Consider the following 21037-nt stretch of genomic DNA (forward strand, 5'->3'; position numbering starts at 1 on the left):
GACGGTGAGAGCTTGGCCGAGCCCAGGGGCACATGGGGGGGGGGCTGCAGTGTACCCCCGGAAGAGAGCGGGCAGCGGGGCAGGGGACTCGGCTGGGGATGTGGGGAGCCATGGGATGTGGGAAGGGGCTGGTCCTCTCCCAGGCTCGGTGGGGAGCTGCTGATAACGGCAAAGCCCGGATAACAGCAAAGCCCATCTCCGTGCAAACAGGCACGGAGGGCGGAGAGCAGCGATAAGAGCCCACCTGGGCCTCCGCAGGACAAAGGCCTTGGCCAACAGCCCGCAATAAAGCCCCGACACCTCCCAGGGACGCCCGGAGCAGGGAGGGGACGGTCCAGCCCCGCGGGAAGCCCTGACCTTCCCGGGAGCGGGGCAAGGCCAGCCGGCACCGAGCCCCGTGCATCACCAGAGCACCAGACCTGTGGAGCCTGTGCCAAGCCCTGGACCCCGCCCTGGGGCAGGGGGTTTGCTTCCAGCTCCCCGCCACTGCTATGGGTGCAGGCAGGAGGGCCGTGGGGTCCGGGGTCCTTGCCTGCACCCTGGGGCTGGGGGGAAGCCCACCTTCCCCAGCCCCGTGGTCCCAGCCCTGGGAGGCTGCGGGCTGCCTGCCCCCCGGCCCCGCACAGACCAGACATGGGAGTGGAGCAAATATATATTATATTTATATAGAGATCTGGTTTAATATCTTGGAGAAGCCCTTTGAAGTCAGTGTACAAAGCGGTGCCAGCCCCCTCTCCGGTACCTAAGTGCTCAAGCGTCCCTGTGCCCCCCCCTGCGTCCCCACCGTGTCCCCGGGCGTGTGCAGCTGCTGCAGCCCAGGCTGAGAACTGACCCTGCTCATCACACACACTGACACAGCAAGGGCAAAGGCGGACAGCTGCAGCGCATCCCCCCCGGCCATCCACAACCTGGTGACATCCTCGGCTCCCAACCCAATGTCCCCCCCCACCGCAGACCCCGACCCTACCAAGGACTGGTGGGGCTTCCCGGGGGGGGGGGGGGGCGGGGTGCTTGCTGCTCCCTGGGACACGGTGGGACGCAGGCGGCGAGCTCCCCGCCGCACCATACTGGTGCCCGGGGCTCAGGAGTGGGGGGAGACAGGGGGGGCGGTGGCCCCCCCCAGGGCACCCTGGTAGCGCAGGCGGGAGTGCTTCTCGCAGTAGAGCTCGTCGCCCACCCAGAAGTGGCCCCGCATCTTCAGGTTGAGGCCGCAGTCGGCGCAGGCGTAGCAGGACGGGTGCCGGTAGCGGCCATCCTGGATCCTCACCGCCTGCGTCCTGGGGGAGACGGGGAGGGGGGCATCAGCGGGGCACCCCGTGTGCTCCCCGGGGCCCCCCTTGGCACCGCAGGGTGATTGCCCAGGATCAGCCCCATTTTGGCCCTGCCGGGAGCGATGTCAGGGACAGATCCTGCTCAGGGAGTCCCCCCAGCCCCACTCACGCGATGCTGCTGCCGCACTTCTCGCAGACATGCAGCTTCTGGACGCCGGCCACGGGCTTGCGGGCGCTGGGTGAGAGCCGGCTGGGGAAGGGGGCTGCGGGGCCGGCTGCAGGGAGATGATGCCGTCAGGGTCTCGCTACCGCCCCAGCCAGACCTTCCCATCTCCCCCCCGTACTCCCCTCACCTCCACCCTCGTCCTCCAGAGCCTCCTGCAGCAGGCGGAAGGTGCTGGACTGCCGCGGGGCCGCCCGCAGCTCCCGGTTCTCCTGCAGCATCTTGTAGACCTCCGAATCCTCCTCCAAGCGCCGCATGGCCGGCTCCGAGCTCAGGCTGCGGGACGGCACCCCGGGGGGAGATGGGGGGGGGTTGCCGGCACCCGGACGCCTGGGTCCGCTGGGCTGCACCCTGCCGCCCGCCACCTGCTCCCTCCACCCTGGGGAGCTGCCTCAGCCTGCCCGGCCCTCCCACGTCCCTACCTGCTTCTTAACTCTTTGCACGGGCTCCCTCAGCCAGGCGGCACCCGGTGTGCACCCCAGGGCGTAGAGCTGCCATGCTGGGATGGGTGCATGGGGCTGGGGGCTTCCCCACCTCTGTCCCCCCCCTCCCGCATGGCCCCGAGCCCGCCCCATACCTGTTGCAGGGGCTGGAAGAGAGCGAAGAGCGGCGCCGCTCTCTGCACATCTCCCAGGGGTTTGGGGGGGCCCCGAGTCCTGGTGAGGGCTGACGGGGGGGTGGAGGCAGGATCGACCCTGGGGAGCTGTTCTGGCGGCTCAGGCTTCCTTGCTCCTGGCAGGGAGAGAGAGGTGCTGGGTGCCCTGAGGGGGATGCGGGGGGCCGGGGGTGCAGCAGCCCCCCAGCATGTCCTGAGCCCGAGGGCGAGCGTGGCATCTTCCGGACAGAGCGCAGGGAAGGGCGCCTGCAGACCCTCCCTCTCCTCCTGGGCACCCCAGGGACACCCGGACCTGGCCCAAGGGCTTTTTCCAAGCCCAGGTCCCCAGAGGGATGGGTGCTTCACCTTGCTGCCCGGGAGGGATGCAGGGATGCTCCATGGCTCGGCATGGGGCAGCTGCTTCTCCTCCCCTCCTGGGCTGGGGCCAGTGGGACCCCAGGGGGGCCAGGAGCAGTACCCCCACCGCTCCCCACCCTGGTAACCCTACGCCTGCGCCTGTCCCCTCCCCGGCATCTGCTCCTGCTTAGCAGCCCCGGCGAGGCAGGAAAGGCGAAACCCCGGCTAAGTGGAAGCCGATGTTCCCGGGAGCAGCCGCCACGCAGATGCAAACGCCAGCAGGAGCCCAGGGATGGCGACAGGGATGAGGAGCCCCTGCCCGGACCCCAGGAAGAGGGAGAGGGGCAGCGCCGGGGCTCTGCGGAGTCATGAGCGGGCGAGGGATGAGCTAAAATTAGGCACGGGTGGAGCCGGGCGCCTTGGCCTCGTCCCCACCAGCGCCAACCCGCCCTGGGATACGATGAAAAGCGCGGTCCAAGGGCAGCCCTTCCCCTCGCCGCCCCTTTGGGCAGGGGTTTTCGGGCACGGTATCCTGCACAGTCCCAGCCCCGCGATGGGGGGGGGCTCCGGGGCAGGGAGGGACCCTCCAGGGCCAGCACCAAAGCAAATAACGAGCTGGGGAGGAAGGAGGGAGCGAGCGGCCAGAGGAGCCAAGGGGCGTCTGGGGCCGCGGCCAAAGGCAGCTGGGAAGGGCCGCGCTCGGGGCCACCGTGCTTCCCAATTTGGGCTTGAAAAACAAGAAAAAAGAAAGCGGGGAGGGAGGATAGGAGGGAGACGCCAACCCCAGAGCCAGCGGCTGCCCCGTGGGGCGCAGCAGCCGCCCGAAACCACGGCAGGGAGGGACGGGTCGCCGTGGGCATCCCGGGACCGGTCCGGGCAGCGGGGGAGTCATCTCGGCCCCTGGGCATCCTGGCCCCGCTCCCCGGGCATCTCACCGCAGCAGGGGCTGGCGGGTGCTGCCGGGGCTGCGCCGGGCCATGGGTCCCTGCCCTGCCAACGCCCCAGTCCCCCGGGCTCGCGGGATCAGGGCCGGGCCTCCCCAAACTGGTTTGGCCTCCCCAGGCTGGCGCCGTTGCCAAGAGGCGCCGGGTAAGAGCGAGCAAAACATCCCTGGCCAGGTGTGCCGGTACCCGCGGGGCCCAGGGGTGCCTGCCAGCATGGCGGGGAGGCGGCCGGCGGCACCAGCGGCACGGCAGACGCGGTCCCCGAGGCAGAGCAGGGCTGGGCGATAATGTGGCAATGGGGCAGCAAAGGGGGATGCTATGGGGCTGCAAAGGGTGGTGGTTTGGGGCTGCAAAGGGTGGCAGTCTGGGGCTGCAAAGGGCGATGCTGGGGGGGCTGCAAAGGGTGACGGTGCACGGATGCCCCCCCCCCCAGCATCTCTGCCTGGCCCTGCACAGCCCCCCCAGCTCCCTGCTCACCTGGCGGAGGTCGGAACAGGCGAACTCCTCCTCCAGGGGCTGCGGGCTGCGGGGAGAGGACGGAGCCATCAGGAGAGTCCCTGGCCCTGCCGGGACCCCTGCCCACCCCCGCCAGTCCCACAGGCAGCCGGGTCCAGCCTTACCTGCCGCTGCCGGGTGCGGGGCTGAGGGATGCTGGGCTGGAGTAGGAGGCTCTCAGGGTGCCCTGGCTCTCTTCCTGCACCCGCAGCGCGTCCTGGGGAGGGGAGAGAGATGCCATCAGCTGAAATCAGCCCTGGGTGGGGGGCCAGGGTGTGCGGGGGCTGCCTGGGGCTCACCTGGAAGCGTGTGGCCAGCCTCTCCGGTGAGGTGTCCCCATTGGCATGGCTGGAAGGTGGCATCAGGGACCTGGGGACCAAGGGAGAGTCATGCATCTGCCCCAGGGCATGCAGCCCCTGTGCGCCCGTGGCACGGCATGGCATGACCGTCCCCCTGCAGCCCCCCGGGGAGGTGGCGAGAGGCAGCAGCCCCAGGCCCCCAACTGGGACCGGTTGGCCAGGTAATGGCTGCCAGGGCTGCCCAGCCTCGTTACCGCCTGACTCTTTAATTACAGAGCCGGGACAGGCTCCCGCGCGGATGGCACAGCCCCAAGAGTCGCCGGAGGGGAAAAACAACCAGCGCACACGTGGTTGGAGACCCCAGCCCGCACGGGGATGCCACTTCCCTGGGGCTGGGGACCCAGGCATCGGGGGCTGCCACCCCTGCCCCCATCACAGCACCCACCTCTGCACCTGCAGCTGGAGCCGCCCGGGGCTCTGCTTGATCTTATTCTGTGCCTCCACGTTGAGCATCTCAGCCGCGCTCTCCCCGTTGATGGCGACGATGATGTCCCCTGGCCGGAGGTCGCCCGCGGCCGCCTTCCCGTGCTCCATCACCTCCGCGGAGAAGGGGGCATGGGGACAGCCCTGGTGTTATCTCGGAGGCGCTGTGGGCAGCGAGCCCCCAGCCAGCCGTCCCTCGGCCCCGCGCACGCCGGTGGGAAGCAGCCTTTAATTGCGGCATCCCCACATGCGGGCCTCGTGCATCACCGAGGTCCTGGCGAATCGTTGGGTGCAGCCAGCTCCGTGCCGGTCTCCGAATCCCACCCCGCTGGGATGCTCCCACCCACTGGGGTCCCCACGGCCCTGCCAAAACAGTGCCAGCCCCTCTGCCGGGGTGTGCACCGGCGAGGGGGGACCAAGGCCGCGGCGGCAACAACAGCCGGAAACTCAGTGCAGCCCTGCCCAGCCCAGGGGCGGCACGAGCCCCCATGCCATCGTCACCCACTGTGGTGCCGTTCCCACGGAGCAGGGACAGCAAACAGGATCCGCTCCCCGGAGCAGCCCGGCACGGCGTCCGTCCCAGCAGCCCTCCCTGGGGCAAGGGGGCACGCAGGGGGCTCCTACCTTGGAGACGGTGATGGGTTTCCCGAAGTCCCTTCCCCCGGTGATGCGGAAGCCCCAAGGGGCCGGGCCGGGCAGGGTCACTGTCACCAGCATGGCAGCGGGCGGCTCTGGGCAGGCAGGGAGCCGCGGTGTCAGGAAACCCCGGGGTGCCAAGGGGACGAGGCAGAGGAGAGCCCTCTCCTCGCTCCACAAGGCACAGCCTGGCAGACCACCCGCCGGAGGCCTCCCCTGTCCCTGTCCCTGTCCCCCCAAGGGTCCCTGGCACGGGGCCGATGGAGACCGGCAGCGCCTTCCTTCCGGGGAGGGGACCTGCGTTCTCGCACCGTCGCAGGGTGCCGGCAGCCACCGCTGCTTCCTCTTGCCTCCCTGGTGCCCCCGGCCAAGGCTGGCGGCTTCCTCCCCTGCCGAGCCCCCCGGGAACGAGGGGCTCCCAGGCACCCACCGCCGGCTGTGGCAGCGCAGCCGGTGGGACGGGGCAGGCGAGGTCACCGCGCCGCCCCCAGGGCCTTGTGCGAGGCAGGAAATCGGTGCCGCCTTGGCAGCGAGGCCGGCGGCTCGCGGCGTGGCACGGCACAGCAGGGCCAAGCCAGCGGGGTTTGGAGGGGAGGATGCGGCTGCGAGGGCAGCCAGCGGCCGGCGAGGGAAGGATCCTGCTGCTCACCGCAGCGGGATCCGGACGCGCAGCAGGGCTGCGAGCACCACCACCCCGAGTCCTTTGCCCTGCAGCAAACCCGCGCTGGGAAAGGATGCTGAGGATCCCCCGGGGTGGCACGGGCTCCCCATGGCACCCCAGCGAGCGTGGCAGCCCTCAGCTTCGATGGGACCGGCGGGAATTGGCAGCCCCCTCCCCTAAATGTCAGGTCTGGCATCTCTGCCCCCTGTCCGGCTGCCCCGCACCAGCCCAGCCCCGTCCCATCCCTGCCAGCAGCCGGCAGCCCAGCCAGGCCCAACCCCGCCGGCACAGCCCCGGGGTGGCCGCGGGAGCCGGGCACCCCGTCTGCAACCGCTGGGGAAGGCATTTTAAAAATCCCAAGCGCACAAAGAGGGGCTTGAGAGGCTGCCCGGAAGAATTTCCTGGGCTGGGCTTCGCAGCGCCGGGAGGAAACCCCAAACCACCTCCCCATGCCCGGTCCCGCTCAGCATCCCTGGGCAGTGAGGTCTGCCGCACCGGGGACCCCGACACCCAGCTGGGCACGACCCCTGGACCCCCCCCAAAAGTCCTGCACCCCTCCTTCAGCCCTTGCACCCCACCTCTGTCCCCTGCACCCCTCCTCCAGCCCCTGCACCCCTCCTCTGTCCCCTGCACCCCTCCTCCGTCCCCTGCACCCCACCTCCGTCCCCTGCTTGGTCCAGGCTCCGTGCCCCGGCACACAGCGATGCTTTTGTGGCCGTGGCAGCTGGCGGTGCTGCCTGGCACCCTGCGAGGCGTGACGGCGGGTGACAGGCGATGCCAGGAGGTACAGGGGACATGGGGACACGGGGACACACCTGCGAGACAGGCTGTCCGCACCTCCCCTCCCCGCTCCCCTGCCCGGGCGAGCAGCACCCCGGGCACCCCCGGGCACCGGGACCCTCGAGAGCTGCATCCCCGAGGGAGGGGACCCCCCGACAGCCGGCAGCATCCCGGGGCCAGCGCCCCCCGCGCTCCCCGCTCCAATCCCCCCCCCTCCCCCGCAGCCCCCCGGGCGCACTCACCGGCGGGCGGCCGAGCCGGGTGGCCCCGTGGGGCGGCGGAGCCGAGCGCGGCCCCGGCGGCGGCACCGCCCCCTCGGAAGGGGCCGGCGGAGCCCAACGGGGCCGGGCCGGGCCGGGCGGCGGCTCCGCAGCGCCGTCTGCGGGCACGGCCGCCCCGACGGGGCGCACGGCGCGGGGCTCGGCCCGGCCCGGCCCGGCCCGGGGTGGCGGGAGGTCCCGGGCACAGGGACCGGGAGATGCCCTGGGAGCCGGCCCGTGGGCTGGGGGGGGGGGGGGGGGGGAGGCTGCCCCGCGACCCCACGCGGCGTCACCGCCCCACGCTGCGTTACTGCCCCGTGCACCACCACACCTTGCACAGCATCAGCCCCGCGTGCCGTCGTAGGCCCATGCAGCCCCGCATGCACCATTGCAACCCCCCCCCACGGGCACCGTTGCAGCCCCACATGCCCCCTTGCAACCTCACATGCACCGCTGCAAACCCCCGCGTGCACCGTCGCAACCCCGCAAGCAACATTGCAGCCCCCTACGCACCGTTGCAGCCCCACGCAGCGCTGTAACCCTGCAGAGCCCCACAGCGTCGCCACCACACAGCGTCGCTATCCCACGGGGACCACCACAGCCCCACGTGCAGCCCCGCCGCCCCCACACGGTGTCCCGCGGGCCCCTGCCCCATGTCTCCCCCTGGGCACCGTCCCACCGGCTTCCCTCCCGTCCCGGCACCACCAGGCAGGGCCTCGGCTCGGGCTGAGCTGAGCTTTAATGATGGACAAGAAGCAAACGCGACTCCCAGGCGCGTGGCACGGCCCCGGGCCAGCATCTCGGGTCACGGCCGTCACAGTCGGGCCCAGCACCGGCCAGGCCCCCCCCCCCGCCCCGGCACTGGCTGAAGAGGGAAGGAGAGCTACGGTCACCGGGACAGTGGGCGATAAGGCACCAGGCAGCAGTGAGGAGGGGTCGGATTAAGGCACTGGGGTTGGGGAGACCCCCCCCGCGCAGGGGGGGGATTGGTCCCTGTTAGAGGCAGCCCCATAGGGGCGGGAGGGAGCTGGAGGCACTTCGTCCCCGTGGGGGGACACGGAGGGGACGCAGAGGGGACGCAAGGTGGCCGAGGCGGGACGGCAGGGAGCCCCCAGCCCCACACCGCCCGCTGGGCTCCTCTTCTCCACGCCGCGGGTCACACCGGCGCCACGTAATTGCCAGGGAAAGTGCCGAATTTCTGCGTCCTCCTGGACACGCCTGGGGGGGGGAAAGGCAAAGTGATGTGGTGAGGGAGCCGCAGTGGCATCCCGTCCCCGTTCCCATCCCCATCCTGATGGCCACGCACCCACGAACCAGCCGTCGTCGCATTGCTGCATGACGTCCACCCGGTCCCCCTCCAGCAGCTCCAGCTCGTCGGTGTTTTGGGGCCGGTACTGGTACAGCGCCCGGTACCTGCAAGACACAGCGTGGCCAGAGCCCGCGCTGCCACCGGTCCCACGCGGGGACACTGTGCCATGGTGCCGCTCCGGGCGCTACTTACGGGGTCCACTGGATTTCGGAGCCATTGTAGGATGGGGCAGGCTCGGGGCGGGTGCTGGTGGGTGCCCCCGGGGCTGCATGCTGCAGGGGGAGAGGATGGGTGCAGAGTTACGGGGCAGCACCCACATCCCCAGCGGTGCTGGGGCACGATGCCGGGGCTGGGGGCTGTGGCGAGGGGTCGCTCACCTGCTCGGGGGGCCAGGCCGGGCGCCAGGGCTCCTGGGGATGGGCGGCCGCAGGGTGTGAGGGGCCAGTGGGGATCGGTGAGGGGATTGGGGCACCGGCGCGGGGCAGCTTTGGGGAGGGGGGGAAGGTGAAGCCGAGGTGGCGGGGTGAGGACGGGCGCCCACTGGCCTCACCGGGACCCCGCTCTGCTGCCCGGGGGGAGCCGGCAGAAAGCGGGGTGCCCCGGGGACCGGGCGAGTACTGCGGGGACGGGGAGTTGGCCGGGGGTCGGGGGCTGGCGGAGGCGGGCGAGGGTGGGAAGTCCTCGGCGGTGGCTTTCACCCGCGGCTCCTTCAGCACCTGCACGTAGGTGGCAGGGAAGATGCCCTGACGGCTGGTGCCGGAGATGCGCCCCTCATACCAGTTCTCGTCCACCCGCCGCACCAGGCAGACCCGCTCGCCCTGGTGATGGGACGAGAGGATGGGTTAGCATGGCATGGCACGGCACGGCACGGCACGGCACGGCACGGCACGGCACAGCGGTACCTTGCGGAAGGAGAGCTCGACGGGCAGCTCCCCTCGGAAGTTGTAGAGCGCCAGGGCCTCGCCGTACTCCAGCACCTGGATGGTGGGTGCCTTGATGGGCTTGGGCACCTCCGTGGGGGGCAGGATCTGGCAGCGTGGACATGGGTGACAGTCAGCACCAGGCTCTCCAAGCCTGGCCGCCCCCTCTCCATCCCCCGGGCTCACCTCCACGTAGTTGGAGGGGAAGATGCCCACGCGGCCATGGTGCTCGCCCTCCAGCCAGTTCCTGTCCACCTCCTTATGGATGTAGACGATGTCCCCCTTCTGCAGCGTCAGCTCCCTGCAAGCGGCAGCGCTCAGGGACACCGCTCACACTGGTCCCCAGTGGGGCACCGACCTGTCCCCAGCCCAGCTGGCATGGCCACCCCACATCCCGGGGCTCCTCCGGTCCCCCACCACTGCCCGAGGGACCACGGGGGCACAGCGGGGACCCCCAGCAGCGCCATCACTTACTTGGGTGACTCGGCTTGGAAGTCAAACTTGAGGCGAGCAGCTTTCATCTGGGGAGGGAGAGGAGCGGTTACGGGGGGACACCCCATCCCAGCCATCCCCGATCCCATATGGGATGGGACCATCCCGGCCTCACCTTCTTCTCCTCCTTCCTGACGGCCTCCGCAGGGTCCCCGATCTCGGACAGGCTGGGGAGGGTCCCTGGCCTGAGGGTGTCTGCAAAGAGCGGGGTGTCACCAGCCAGCGGGGCCGGGGTGCATGCGGTGCCCCATGGCACGGCACGGCTCGCGGGGGGGGGCTCACCTCTGCCAGGGGTTGCACGGCTCCGGTCGCTGGCCAGCCCCAGGCCACCCCGCTCCATGCCGGGGCTGGCGGGCGGGCGGTGGGTGCCGGGGGGGCTCTGCAGCCGGCGGGGTGACAGGGGGCTCCTGCGGGGTGACAGAGGCTCAGGGCAGGGCTGAGCCCCACATCCAGCCCCGCTGCCATGCGCCCCCCTGCCCTCCCTGCTCCCGACCCTGTGGCCAGGACCCCTGGGTCCCCCAGGACCAGGACACCGGGGTCCCCCGGCTGCGTCTCCCCAGGGTCTCGTCCTGGAGGCAGCCAGGCGGGACGGGTCCAAAGTTTGCCGGCGGTGCCGGCGGCACGTCCCTGCTGCCGCGGAGCAGGAAGCACGGAGCAGGCAAGCACTGGGGAGGGCTGCCTGGCTAATGGATAACCGCACTCCTGGGGGCACTTAAAGAGCCCATATTCCCCCCCCAGCCTGGAGGGGGGGCCAGGCAGGGGGACAGCCAGCCCCCCCCGGCCCCCACGCGCACCCCTGGGAGCGTTAGGATAGGTCCTGCAAGAAGCTGAGCACTTTGTTTGTTTGTTTTCCTCCTGCTGCCAGGGCAGGGCACGGGGCCATGGGGATGCCCCGGGGTGCCCCCCCCCGTCCCATGGTGCTATAGCACCCGCCGGCACAGGTGTCCCCTCCTCGCACCAGTGGCAGTGGGGACGTGGGGACACGGCGATAGGAATCCAACCGCCGTCACCTCCCCTGAGGCTGAGCCAAACCCCGGGACACGGCGTCCCCGCACGGGCTGGACGGGGGAAAGGGTCAGTCCCGGTCCGGCCCCGTCCCACCCACCGGGCAGCGGGCCCGGCGCCGGGGTCCCCCACCCGTGGCAGGGTGTGGTGGGGGCGAGGTGGCCAGCGGTGCCACAGGGGGGCTCCGTGGGGGTCCATGGGGGATGCATGTGTCTCCCCACCCTGCTACGGGAGCCGGGACGCTGGAGGGACAGTCCTGCCTGCCCCCCCCCCCCCCCCCGGCGTGGGGCCCTGTCCCGCCACTGCTCCCTGCCACAAGTGGGGCCCGGGGCAGTGGGATTTGGGGTTCGGGGTGCGGGGAGTAGCCGGCTCTACTCACCGAGCCGCCGGGGAGGCCGGAGCAGGGGAGCGAGCGGTGGGAGCAGCCGCCGAGCTCTGCCGGAGAGGAGCGGGAGGGGGTGGGAAAGAAAAATTAATCATCCAAGAGGCTGAGTCTCCGCGGGAAGCGAGGGAGTCCAGCGCCCGGCTGCGCTGAGCCAATAACCGCCGGACGGACGGCGCGGCGAGACAGGGTCCTAGCGTCCCACGGCCACGGCCACGGCCATGGCCACGCCGGCCAGGCCACGGCCACGTGCCGCTGGCCGGCTGCGCGTGCATCCAGCCGCGCGTGCATCCAGATGTGCACGCATCCAGCCATGCATGTACCCGGCCGTGCCTCCTGCATCCAGCTGTGCACGCATCCTGCCACGCGCACGTTCAAGCCTTGCACGCACAAGGCTGTGCGTGCAGCTGGATGTGCACGCAGCTGGATGTGCACGCAGCTGGATGCGCACACCGTCAGCCCTGCACGTCCCTTCAGTGCCACCCAGCCCCAGGGAGGGGCGAGGGGCAGCAGGAGAGCCCCAGGCCAGTGCGGGAGGGCAGGGGCCGGGGTACCTGGCAGGGGTGCCGGCACGTCTCCATGGCCCTCATGTCCTTGTCCAGCTCCTCGCTGAGCTGCTCCAGCTCCCGCTCCAGCAGCACCTGCGCGGCCAGGACGGGGCTGTGGTGGGCGAGGCCGGTGCTGCCCGCACCCCGCGTCCCAGCGGCACAGGCACTGGGACCCCCCGCTGCCACCCCCTGGCCCCCCCGCCTGCCACCGGCAGCTTACCTCGATAGGCTGAGCCTGCGCCTGTGGCACCGCTGCCCGGGGCTGGAAAGGGCAAGGGGACGGTTAGGTGTGCATCCAGTGCAGCGCCTGTCAGCACCCCTCTGTGCTGGGGCTGCCTACCTGCCGGGGCTGCTCCAGCACCGAGGATTTCCCCGGTTCGTAGTCAAAAATGCTGCCGGGCTCCGTGGTGTCACCGGTGTCACCCCAGCTGGTCCTGTGGGGAGCAGGGAGGAGCTCAGCCCCAGCAGCCCCCCGCTCTGTGGGCACCCCACGAGGGGACGGGCCGCCAGGCACCACTTAAATGCCGTCCTGTGCCGCACTCACCAGTCCAGCCCGTTGGGCATGCCAGGGGGCTCGGCCAGCGACGGCCCTTTCCTCCGCAGCTCTGGGGGGGACGGAGGCACCGCGGTGGGCGAGGGGCTGAGCTCACCCGTGGGGCAGCGATGGGCATCCCAGTCCGGCTCTGCAGGGATGGAGGAGGAGGTGAGCGGGTGCCGTGCCACGCTGCGTTGTGCTGCGGCACTGGGACTCACCTGGCAGCTTGCGGTGGATCTGCCGGAACATGCTGCGGTACCAGTCGCGGGGCCGGTCGACGCTCTGCGGGGACACGGCAGGGGGGTGAGGGGGTGACGGGACGGGGGGGGGGGAACCCCAGCCCTGTGCCCCTGACTCACTGAGCGCGAGGCGATGGGCATCCCCGTCTCATCCACTGGCCCGATGCCGTCGTACTTCACCCAGCGCCTCTCCCGCCGCTTGCTGTCCTTGGTCCAGGTGGCCGACCAGCCCGGTGGCCGGGGGCAGGCAGGGGTGGCCCCAGGGCCGGGCATGGGGCTGGCGGGTGCCGGGGTGCTGGGTGCCTTCGCCTCCTTGGCCGGCCAGGTCTGGTACCACTCGCTCGCTGGGGATGAGGTGGGCGGGGGTGAGCCCTTACCCTCTGCTGAGCATCACCTGGGGGACCCCGCGGGGACGTCCCCGGGGATGCTCGGGGCAGGTACCTGAGCTCCTGGGGGCCGCCTGGCCGCGCTCGGCCATGCGGTGAGTTGCCACGTCGTGGAAGTCGAAATTCAGTGTGTTGGAGCCGTGGTGGCGGATGACGGGCACCTGTGGCACAAGGAGGGGACTGGCGTGGGGGCAACGTGGCGGTGGCAAAGGGATGGAGGCGGAGCAGCTCCCCAAATCCCCCTGGGCATGCAGCAGCCCCCGGCCCTACTCACCTGTGTCGCCGTGTGCTGCGGGGTCACCCACAGGGGTGGGTGGAAGAGGGGGACGTCCTCCACACTCAGAGCCTGGCCGGCGTCGGGGGGCAGGAGCCAGCCTGCCATGGCCGTGGGGTGCCGGGACGGCACCCCGGGGCTGCCCGTGCCCTGCGGGGGAAAGTGGCTGCGCTCACGGTGGGTCCCATCCCTGACTGCCGGACGCTCCGCTCCGGCGGCTTTGTCTGACCAGGCTTTGCTGGAGGGCTGGGGGCTCCCCAGGGGAGCCCCATCCCAGCCCCAGCGCCACCTCCGGGGACCGTCCCCTGTTATTCACAGGCGGAGGGGACACTGCAGCGGGGTGACGACCACCGCGCCACCAATCCCAGCCCGGGGAGCCTCACCGTGCTGGGGGGAAGCGGCTGTTCCCGGCCAGAAACAGCCCTGGCACGGCTCCCCGATGTGTTCTCTATGCGGCCTCAGCCTCGCCACGGCCGGATCCGGACCACCCGGCCCCTCTCCCCACCCCAGCTCTGCAGCAGGGATGGATCCAGCCCCCCTGGGCTCTTTGGGAGAAAACACCCCGGGGCGGGAGAAGGCGACGGCGGAGCCGCCTGCCCATCATCCCGGCATCCCGGCGCGGCATGGTGGGATGTGGCTGGCGCCGGTGCCCTCCTGCCCGGGCACGTGGCGGCAGCGGCATCGGGCAGTGCCGCGCCAGGAGAGCTGCCAGGGCCGAGCCTCCCCGGGGCCGAGAAACACGAAAAGGCAGAAGTATTTCCCCGCCCTGCAGCGCAAACAAGGAAGGGAGAGGGGAAGGAGGGGAGAGGCAGCGGGAACGTGCGGCTGAGCCCGGCACCACCCCGCCGGGAGGGCGACGCGCCGTGACTCACCGCTGCACCGTGGTGCCAGGGCCGCAGCACGGGGCAGGGGGGGAAGGCAGGGGGGGACGGGACCCCAGTAACGGCTCCCGACACCATTGTGGGGAGACGCGGGGCTGCGTTGGCGTGGGATGGCTCCAGGGGCGAGAGCAGCCCCGGGAACCTTCGTGGGACACCCGTGTCCTTGCTCGTCCCCCAGCATCTCCAGCCCCACCAGGGCATGGGCATCGCCCATGGGACCCGCAGATGCCGTGGGGGACCAGTGCTGAGCCCGGCACAGCACAGACCCCCTCCTCAAACAGGGCAGCCGGTGCTGCCGGGGGGCTGCTAGCCCGGCATGGTGCCCTGCGTGCCACACACAGGGCAGAGCAGACTGGGGACACCCTGGCTCCTCGCTCCCGAGATTGCCAGAGGCTCTGCAGCCTGCAAGGCTCTAATTAATGGTTATCACCACCGTGGGGAAGCTGAGGCCCCGGGAACGACTTGCCCCAGGGCACAGAAAGTGGGGTGCAGACTCCCACCCCCCCCCAGGGCACCCCAATCACTGCCACTTCATTCCCAGCACAGTGCCCTCCTGCAGCGCCATGGGGCTCAGCCCCATCCTGCTCCCCGCAGACCGTCCCCCAAACCCTGGCCCTGGGGAGCAGGTCCCCATCGGTCACCCCCTCCTTGCTGGCCCCCGAGCCAGCTCTTACCTCCTGGGCGGTGCCGGCTGGGGGCCCCCGGGCAGCGCCGGCCTCGGCAGGGCCGGGGACTCGGGGAGACCCACAGCGAGCAGGATGGAGCTGCGAGCGGCAGGGAAGAAAAATGCACGGCGCAAACTTTGCCGGGGGAAGGAGAGCGGGGGCCTCAGCGCGTCGCGGGCAGCCGGCGGCGAGAGCCCCCCGACAGCATCCCCCGGCTGGGTCAGCAGCCGCCGTCCTCCCCAGCAGCGGGTACCCGCGTGCCCTGGCCCCCCTGGGGTGCGCTTGCCCCCCCGGCGCTCCCCGCTCTGGAGCGGGGCCGGCCCATTCAGAGTTTCCAGTGACATTTCCAGGGACGGGATCCAGGGAGGCGAGCCAAGAGGCTGAACTCATCCCACGCCCCGCGCACGCGTTCCCGCGCACCCGGCCCCCGCTTACGAAATGGGGCGAGCCCAGTGCCGCCAGCCCCCCGCCGGCAGCTGCCCCCCGCTGCGGTGCTCCCCACCAGGATGGAGCCGGGGGCTTGGAGGGGCTTTTTGGGAGAGGATGGAGAGGGAAGTGCCCGGCAGAGGTCAGGACCTGAGTGGGGAGCGGGGCTCCGTGCTCCTGCGGCCACCCAAGCACTGGCACGGGGGGCATGGTGAAAGCCGCCTGCTTTCCCACGGGCGATCCTCCATCCTCTCCATCTCCCAGGGGTCTGGGCATTGGGGACCCCCATTTAACACCTCCGTGCCCTGCTCTGCTGGTGCCCCGTAGCCCACCTCATCCCCTCTGGCAGCACCCGTGTCCCAGCCTCCGCCGCGCTTGCCCGCCGGCCGCTTCCTGCTCGCCGCTCCCCGAAACTGCTGACAGCCCCGAAACAGGCCAGCCCCAGCCCTTCCTCTATCCCGCGTGCTCCCATGTGAGCTCGGGCCTCTGCCTGCACGGGAGCTTGCACGGGAGGATGGTGGATTTGCTGCCACCCACCACCAGCCGTCCCTCGGTCCCCACCAAGCCACCCGTCCCCTGCCAGAAGCTGCTGCTGGGGGTGAAGGGGCCGATGGCACCAGCCTTGCCAGGCTGCGATGCTGCACCCAGGGGACGATGGAGACGGGGAGGGGTGTGCTTCCCGTTGTCACAGCCCTGGAGGACGCAGCTCCCGCGGGGACGGGGCGGCTCCTCCCGTGCACCAGTGCAAGCCGGGGACACCGCAGGGAGGAAGCAGGCTCGGGACAGGAGCCGGTCCTGCTGCGGAAACTCGGGGAGACAAGGGCAGAGAGGGCAGCAGGGCCGGGGGCAGAGCCACAGGCACCTGGGGAAAGGGTTAAACCCTGTGAGGGGAGCCCAGACCCCATCCCCTGCCCGCCAAGGCGGTGATGGTCCCCTCCAGCCCGCTGCGTGCAGAGTGACGTCTCCGGAGGTCACAGAGCCTGCTGGCAAGGCCCTCCCGTGGGCAGTGGGGTCCCGGCCACCCCACGCCGCTGCAGCCCACCCCGGGGACCCAGCTTCCCCCCCCAGCAGGGACCGGACTCACCCCCGCAGCCCCATGCACCGTCCTGGGCGAGCAGCCTCGGGGCTGGCCCTCCGCCTCCCTCCGCCCGGCTTCCAGCACCAGCCTCCGCTCACAGATAAATATTTAACGCGCAGCCTGGGACAGGATTAACAAAGGGCGAGTGTTTCCTGTTTGCTCAGCGCGGCGATGCCAGCCGGGAACGCGCGGCCAGGCCGGGCGATGCTTTCTTGGTCAGGGCTGTCGTGGGCAGCTGCCGGAGCCCCTCGCTGCCGAGACCGGCACCGCGCCCTGCCCACGCCAAGGGTCAGGGAGCCCAGGGCTGGGCAGCGATGCCGGGTGCGAGGCAGATTCCTGGTGGCTCCCCCCTCTTCGGTGGGAACACCCAGGAAAAGGGGTGGGAGAGCCGGAGCATCCCTTCCCCGGTGGCACCCTGGCCACTTCTGGCAGCTAGGGTCTGGGGACGGCGGTCACACCGCGGCCACACTGGGCCTGGGGAGCCGCAGTGAAGGAGCCAGAGACGGCAAACGGGTTGCACGCGATGAGCTAAACTCAGACGGTCAGATGCTGACCCAAGCAGCCCCGGCAGCGGGCAGAGGTGCTGCAGGGGAGAAGCCAGATGTGGCAGCCACAGCTGGGAGCCAGGTCACCCCGGCTCCCCAGCCAGGGAGGGAGCAGGCGATGGCGGGGCTGGGGTGGCTGTGGGAGCCGTCCCCTGTCCTCCTGCTCGGCCCTGCAGCGGGGCACAGGTTGGGGATCCCCGGGGCAGGAGCCGGGGGAGCCAGGCCAGCTGCGGAGCTGTAAGCCAGCAGGATGGAGCCTGGCCAGCAAGAACACCAGGGCTGGTCACCAAAGCCCTGCAAGCCCACGGCACGGTGGAAGCACCCAGCAAGAGGGGCAAGGAAGGAGCCGGGGGGGAAGGGGGTGTGAAACAAGAGCTGGCAAATACCCTCCTCTTCCTCCTGGCACCCAGGAAGGCAGCAGGAGGAGGGTTATTTACTCAGCCAGCGGCTGGAAGGACGGAGGGGTGAGGAGAGGGAGCCAAGAGCTCTCCAACAAAAGTGCCCAGGAGCGACTTCGCAAGTGCCGACGTGCCGGGGAGGGTTGGGAGACGCTGTCTCGGCGCTGCCCTCGCCCCGGAGAGAGGCCCTGAGCGAGGCAGCGGCTGTAAAACAGACCCCAAAACCTTTCTCCCTTCCTTCCCGCAAGCCAGGCAGCACCCGCGAGGCTCCTTGCCCTGCCCTCCGCCCCGGGAGCCAGGCACCCCAGTGCACCCCAAAATAAACCACAGCGGAGCCGAGTGACTGTGTCAATTTTTAACTTTTTTTTTTTTTCCTTAAAGATGACTCCCAATTTACATTAAGACAGTTCTAACAAATTCATTCCTTGTTCACAAAAAAAAAAAAGAAATTATATTAAATAATTTCTGCCAATAAATAACATTTTCACCATTTTTTTTTTCTCCTTTAAACATAACTAAAAAAAAAAAGCAAGAAAAAAAAAAAAAAAAAGGAGGCAGTCTCCAGGCAACGGGCGTATGATCCTTCAGCATCGAGAACCCTAAAATCACCATCACTGCACCCAGCACGTGTCCCGTGGGGCTTCAGGTCCTCCCTGGCAGAGGCCGGTCGGCCTCCACGCATCCCTGCCACCGCACCTACCTAGGTCGGATCTGTGCCCGGGCGCCGCAACAGGCTCCCGGGCTGGCACGGGCAGCAAGAGGTTCTCCCAACGCCAAAAATAATAATAATAATAATAAAAAAAAAAAAGCTTGAACTCAACCCACCACCCGACCCATTGCTGACTCCCCTCCTTGTTACATGCACCTTGCTATAACATGCAAAAAACACCCAGGCTGCGAGGCCAGCCTGCGGAGGAGGCGGCTGGGCTTTCCCCGGGGCCGGTCATGCTCCTCGGCTTGCGCTCCCGGAGCCCTGTTTGCCAAGCTCCGGGTGGCAGCCGGGGAGGGAAAGGGACGGGCGGGAGCTCTGAGATGAGGGGTCTTGAGACGTGCATAGCTCCGAGGCGCTGGCTTTGCGGGGGGGGGGTGGCGGGGAAGAGGAGGGAGGGGGGGGGAATCTGCGTATTTCTGGCATTTTTTGTTTTGCCATGGTGGGGATCGGGGCAGGGCACTCTGCCGGGGTGAGCGAGGGACCTTGCCGGCTGCTGCCGGCCTCTGCTCCGAGGTCTTCATCACCCTCTTCCCCAAAAGCTGGTGAAGAGGGGATGGGGGTTTCCCAGCTCAGCGCTGGGGCAGGGGAAAGCTCTGCCTTCCTTCCCCACAGCTCCTGCCGCCGGCCGCGCTCGGCAGGGATGCCAGCACGGAGAGGGTTACACGGATGAGCGTTAGTCAATCCAGGGGGTAATTAGCACCCACGCGCCCCATCGCTGCTCCTCACCCCCTCACTGCTCCTCACCCCCTCGGGAACTCCTGTCAAGGGAAGGGGGTCCGGCACCAGCGCTGCTACGGCAACAGGAGCCTGCGCTTCGCCTGGCAGTATAGCATCCATACGTGCCGGCTGCCGTACGGCTCCCGGGCAGGGCTCCCCGCCGGGGGGGGGGGGACCCACATCCAACCATTAACCGCCTTCCCCCGACAGGCACCAGTCCCTCCTGGGCCGGGATGCTGCGGTCCCGCCAGCCACAGGGACGTTTTCGGCAACACCCAGCTCCGGGGATGGGGGGTGCGGGGGGGTGCGTGTGCGTCACAGCTCCTCACAACGCCGCCAGCCCCCCCGTGCTTTGCAAGGGCGGCAAACCATGAAGCACAAGGGCCAAACGGGTTTTGGGGGGGAGCTGGTGATGCCGGAGGACGAGAAGGTTGGGGGACAAACCACGAGCAAAGCAAATCCCCCTTCCGCAAAGGGACGGTCCCCTCCTGAACCCCCACGCACGGGCTGCCAGGCTCGGGGTACGAGCATCCCCCTGCAGCACCCGTCCCAAAGCTCCCGACTAAAACTGCTGCTTGGGTGAGATCCCAGCCTGGGTCAGAACAACATGCCCGAACATGCACGGGCAGCACCTTTGCACGGTTTGCGCTCTCAGAGGAAGATACCACACATCGGCTCACTGTGTTTCAGAAAAGATGCCGTTAAAAAACAGAAGAAATACTCACAAAGGCAATTGGCCCCACGCCTCATATGGGGTTAGAGAAGCTTGCTCAAAACATCTCGCACTTTTTGCAAAGCAGTGGGCGTGTAAAAAAGGGAAAAAAAAAAAAAAAAAGAAAAAGTGGAGGCATGCGACTCAAAAGTCTCTTGTGAAAACCCAGTGGTCTGCTCACAGATACTGTTTCCTAAATAGCTGGCATGAAATTAAGTGACGTACAATTATAAGACAATTTGAAAGCTTCCTGCAAAGTTGCTGTTTTCCTCTTTCGCTGGAATCGCAGCTTAGGGCCGGAGCACAAAGGGAAGACAGCAAGATCCAGAGAAGGGGTTGGCAAATATCCCTTATTAGAGGCTAAGCCTGCTCACCTGCTGCCCTTGCTTGGAGAAAGCACAATAGACAGTTAAGTTGGAAAAGAAGTGAAAGCTGGCAAGGGATTCGCTTCTGGAAGCTGCTGCTTTGACTCTGTGCAATCGCAGGCAGAAAAGGACGTGGCTCAAATGACACGTGGGGAAGGGAAGCGACCAAACGGGAATCTCACAAAATCCTCTTTCAACACTCGCTTCAGGTCAAAGTTTAAGCGAAAGAACGAGGCTCTGCTTAGGAGATCCAAGCTTCAAAACCCTTGACCCTGCAAAGAGGGCGTCCTCTGGAAACCCTCCTTTCACCAGGAGATCCCCCTCCCTCTCCAGCACTGCACAAACACCCTTCCAAAACTTCTGCCAGATCCACTCGGTTCTTCTACCTGCCAACCTACTGTAAAACCATCCTCCCTCCCCTGCAGCCGAGGGACGCGCTTCCCAAACCGGGGGCTTTTTAGCAAAGCCGCCTCGCCACTGGCCGTCAGCCAACAAGCCACATCTCTACAAAACCGAGCAGCACCGTCACCCACCCTTCCCCAAATCTTTATCACAAGCCGGCAAACCCCCTTCCAGCTGCCAGGAAAGGCTGATGCGCCCGTGGCTCCTTTGGAGTCGGAGGAATAGCCGCTGGATAACAAGGTAACCAGTAGCGGGGTAAGCCCAAGTAGGTGAAAGACCCCCCCCCCCCCAAAGATGCACGCTGGATGAGTGGGAGGTGGTGCTGGCTTAGGGGAGACCACCTCGCACGCCCACCGCTCAAATACTGATCAGCAAGGGCTGATTCGAGAGCCGGGCGCAGGGGAGCGTGCCACGGGCTCTGCAGTATGTGATGGTGGTAGCGGGGGGGGTCTTTCTGTCCACAGGTTATAAATCACCCCCTTTTTCCTTTAAAATTCAGGCCGTGCAGATTTCCCAAAGACCTGCTGATCGCTAGCGACAATTCCTCTGCTCTGAATCAGAGGGATTCCCAGCGGGATTTCTGCTGCACGGACAGCCCCGGCTGAGAAACTCCGGCGTACAGCCGGCTGCACCGAGTCCGAACGGCCGAAGCTTCGGGAAGAGCTGCAACAAGGGGCAGTGCTTCTCCCACCTGCCTTCCCGTTCTGATTCAGAGGTTACTTTTTTGCTTGGGGCTCCACTGGAACAAAACTGAATTACCGAAGGAAAAGGTGCTGTGATTGGCGTAACACCCCGGAGTCCTTCAGAGCTAACCCTGAACATTCGGATGTCACCTTGGAAGAGGGACGGATCCCAGCCAGTTGCACCACGCAACGTGCCTTCCACAGAATCGGTTGCTAAAGCAGCAGATGCAGGTAGGCAAGAAGTCGAAGAAAACAACAGCAAACTCTGGGAAGAAGACAGTTGTGAAAAGAAAAACCAAACCAACCCTATTTTCAGCGAAAGGACCCGCTTTTGAAAGCACAGGCTAACTTAGAAGTGT

The 21037-nt window shown here is 68.2% G+C and overlaps 2 protein-coding genes across 2 annotated transcripts; both read right to left on the reverse strand.

The window, feature by feature from the left end:
* Positions 1–644: 644 nt before the first annotated feature.
* On the reverse strand, positions 645–7018 carry PDLIM2 (PDZ and LIM domain 2). Its single transcript, XM_076358819.1, has 10 exons — positions 6987–7018; positions 5292–5398; positions 4630–4781; positions 4185–4254; positions 4011–4102; positions 3868–3913; positions 2072–2226; positions 1625–1770; positions 1441–1546; positions 645–1277 (listed from the first exon to the last, which is right to left on the reverse strand). Exons 2-10 carry the CDS (start codon positions 5382–5384, stop codon positions 1082–1084), a joined length of 1056 nt encoding a protein of 351 aa, XP_076214934.1. The 5' UTR covers positions 5385–5398; positions 6987–7018; the 3' UTR covers positions 645–1081.
* A 707-nt stretch (positions 7019–7725) lies between these two features.
* On the reverse strand, positions 7726–16164 carry SORBS3 (sorbin and SH3 domain containing 3). The gene is made up of 21 exons (XM_076358742.1): positions 16151–16164; positions 15399–15873; positions 14650–14739; positions 13095–13244; positions 12876–12981; positions 12555–12778; positions 12414–12477; positions 12205–12343; positions 12001–12094; positions 11881–11922; positions 11667–11753; positions 11110–11165; positions 10008–10132; positions 9841–9920; positions 9708–9754; positions 9420–9534; positions 9216–9341; positions 8691–9131; positions 8506–8585; positions 8311–8417; positions 7726–8222 (listed from the first exon to the last, which is right to left on the reverse strand). The coding sequence occupies exons 1-21, from the start codon at positions 16162–16164 to the stop codon at positions 8161–8163; spliced, it is 2724 nt and encodes a 907-aa protein (XP_076214857.1). The 3' UTR covers positions 7726–8160.
* Positions 16165–21037: the final 4873 nt, after the last annotated feature.

Source organism: Aptenodytes patagonicus, chromosome 24 (assembly GCF_965638725.1).
Source record: "Aptenodytes patagonicus chromosome 24, bAptPat1.pri.cur, whole genome shotgun sequence".
NCBI lineage: Eukaryota > Metazoa > Chordata > Aves > Sphenisciformes > Spheniscidae > Aptenodytes > Aptenodytes patagonicus.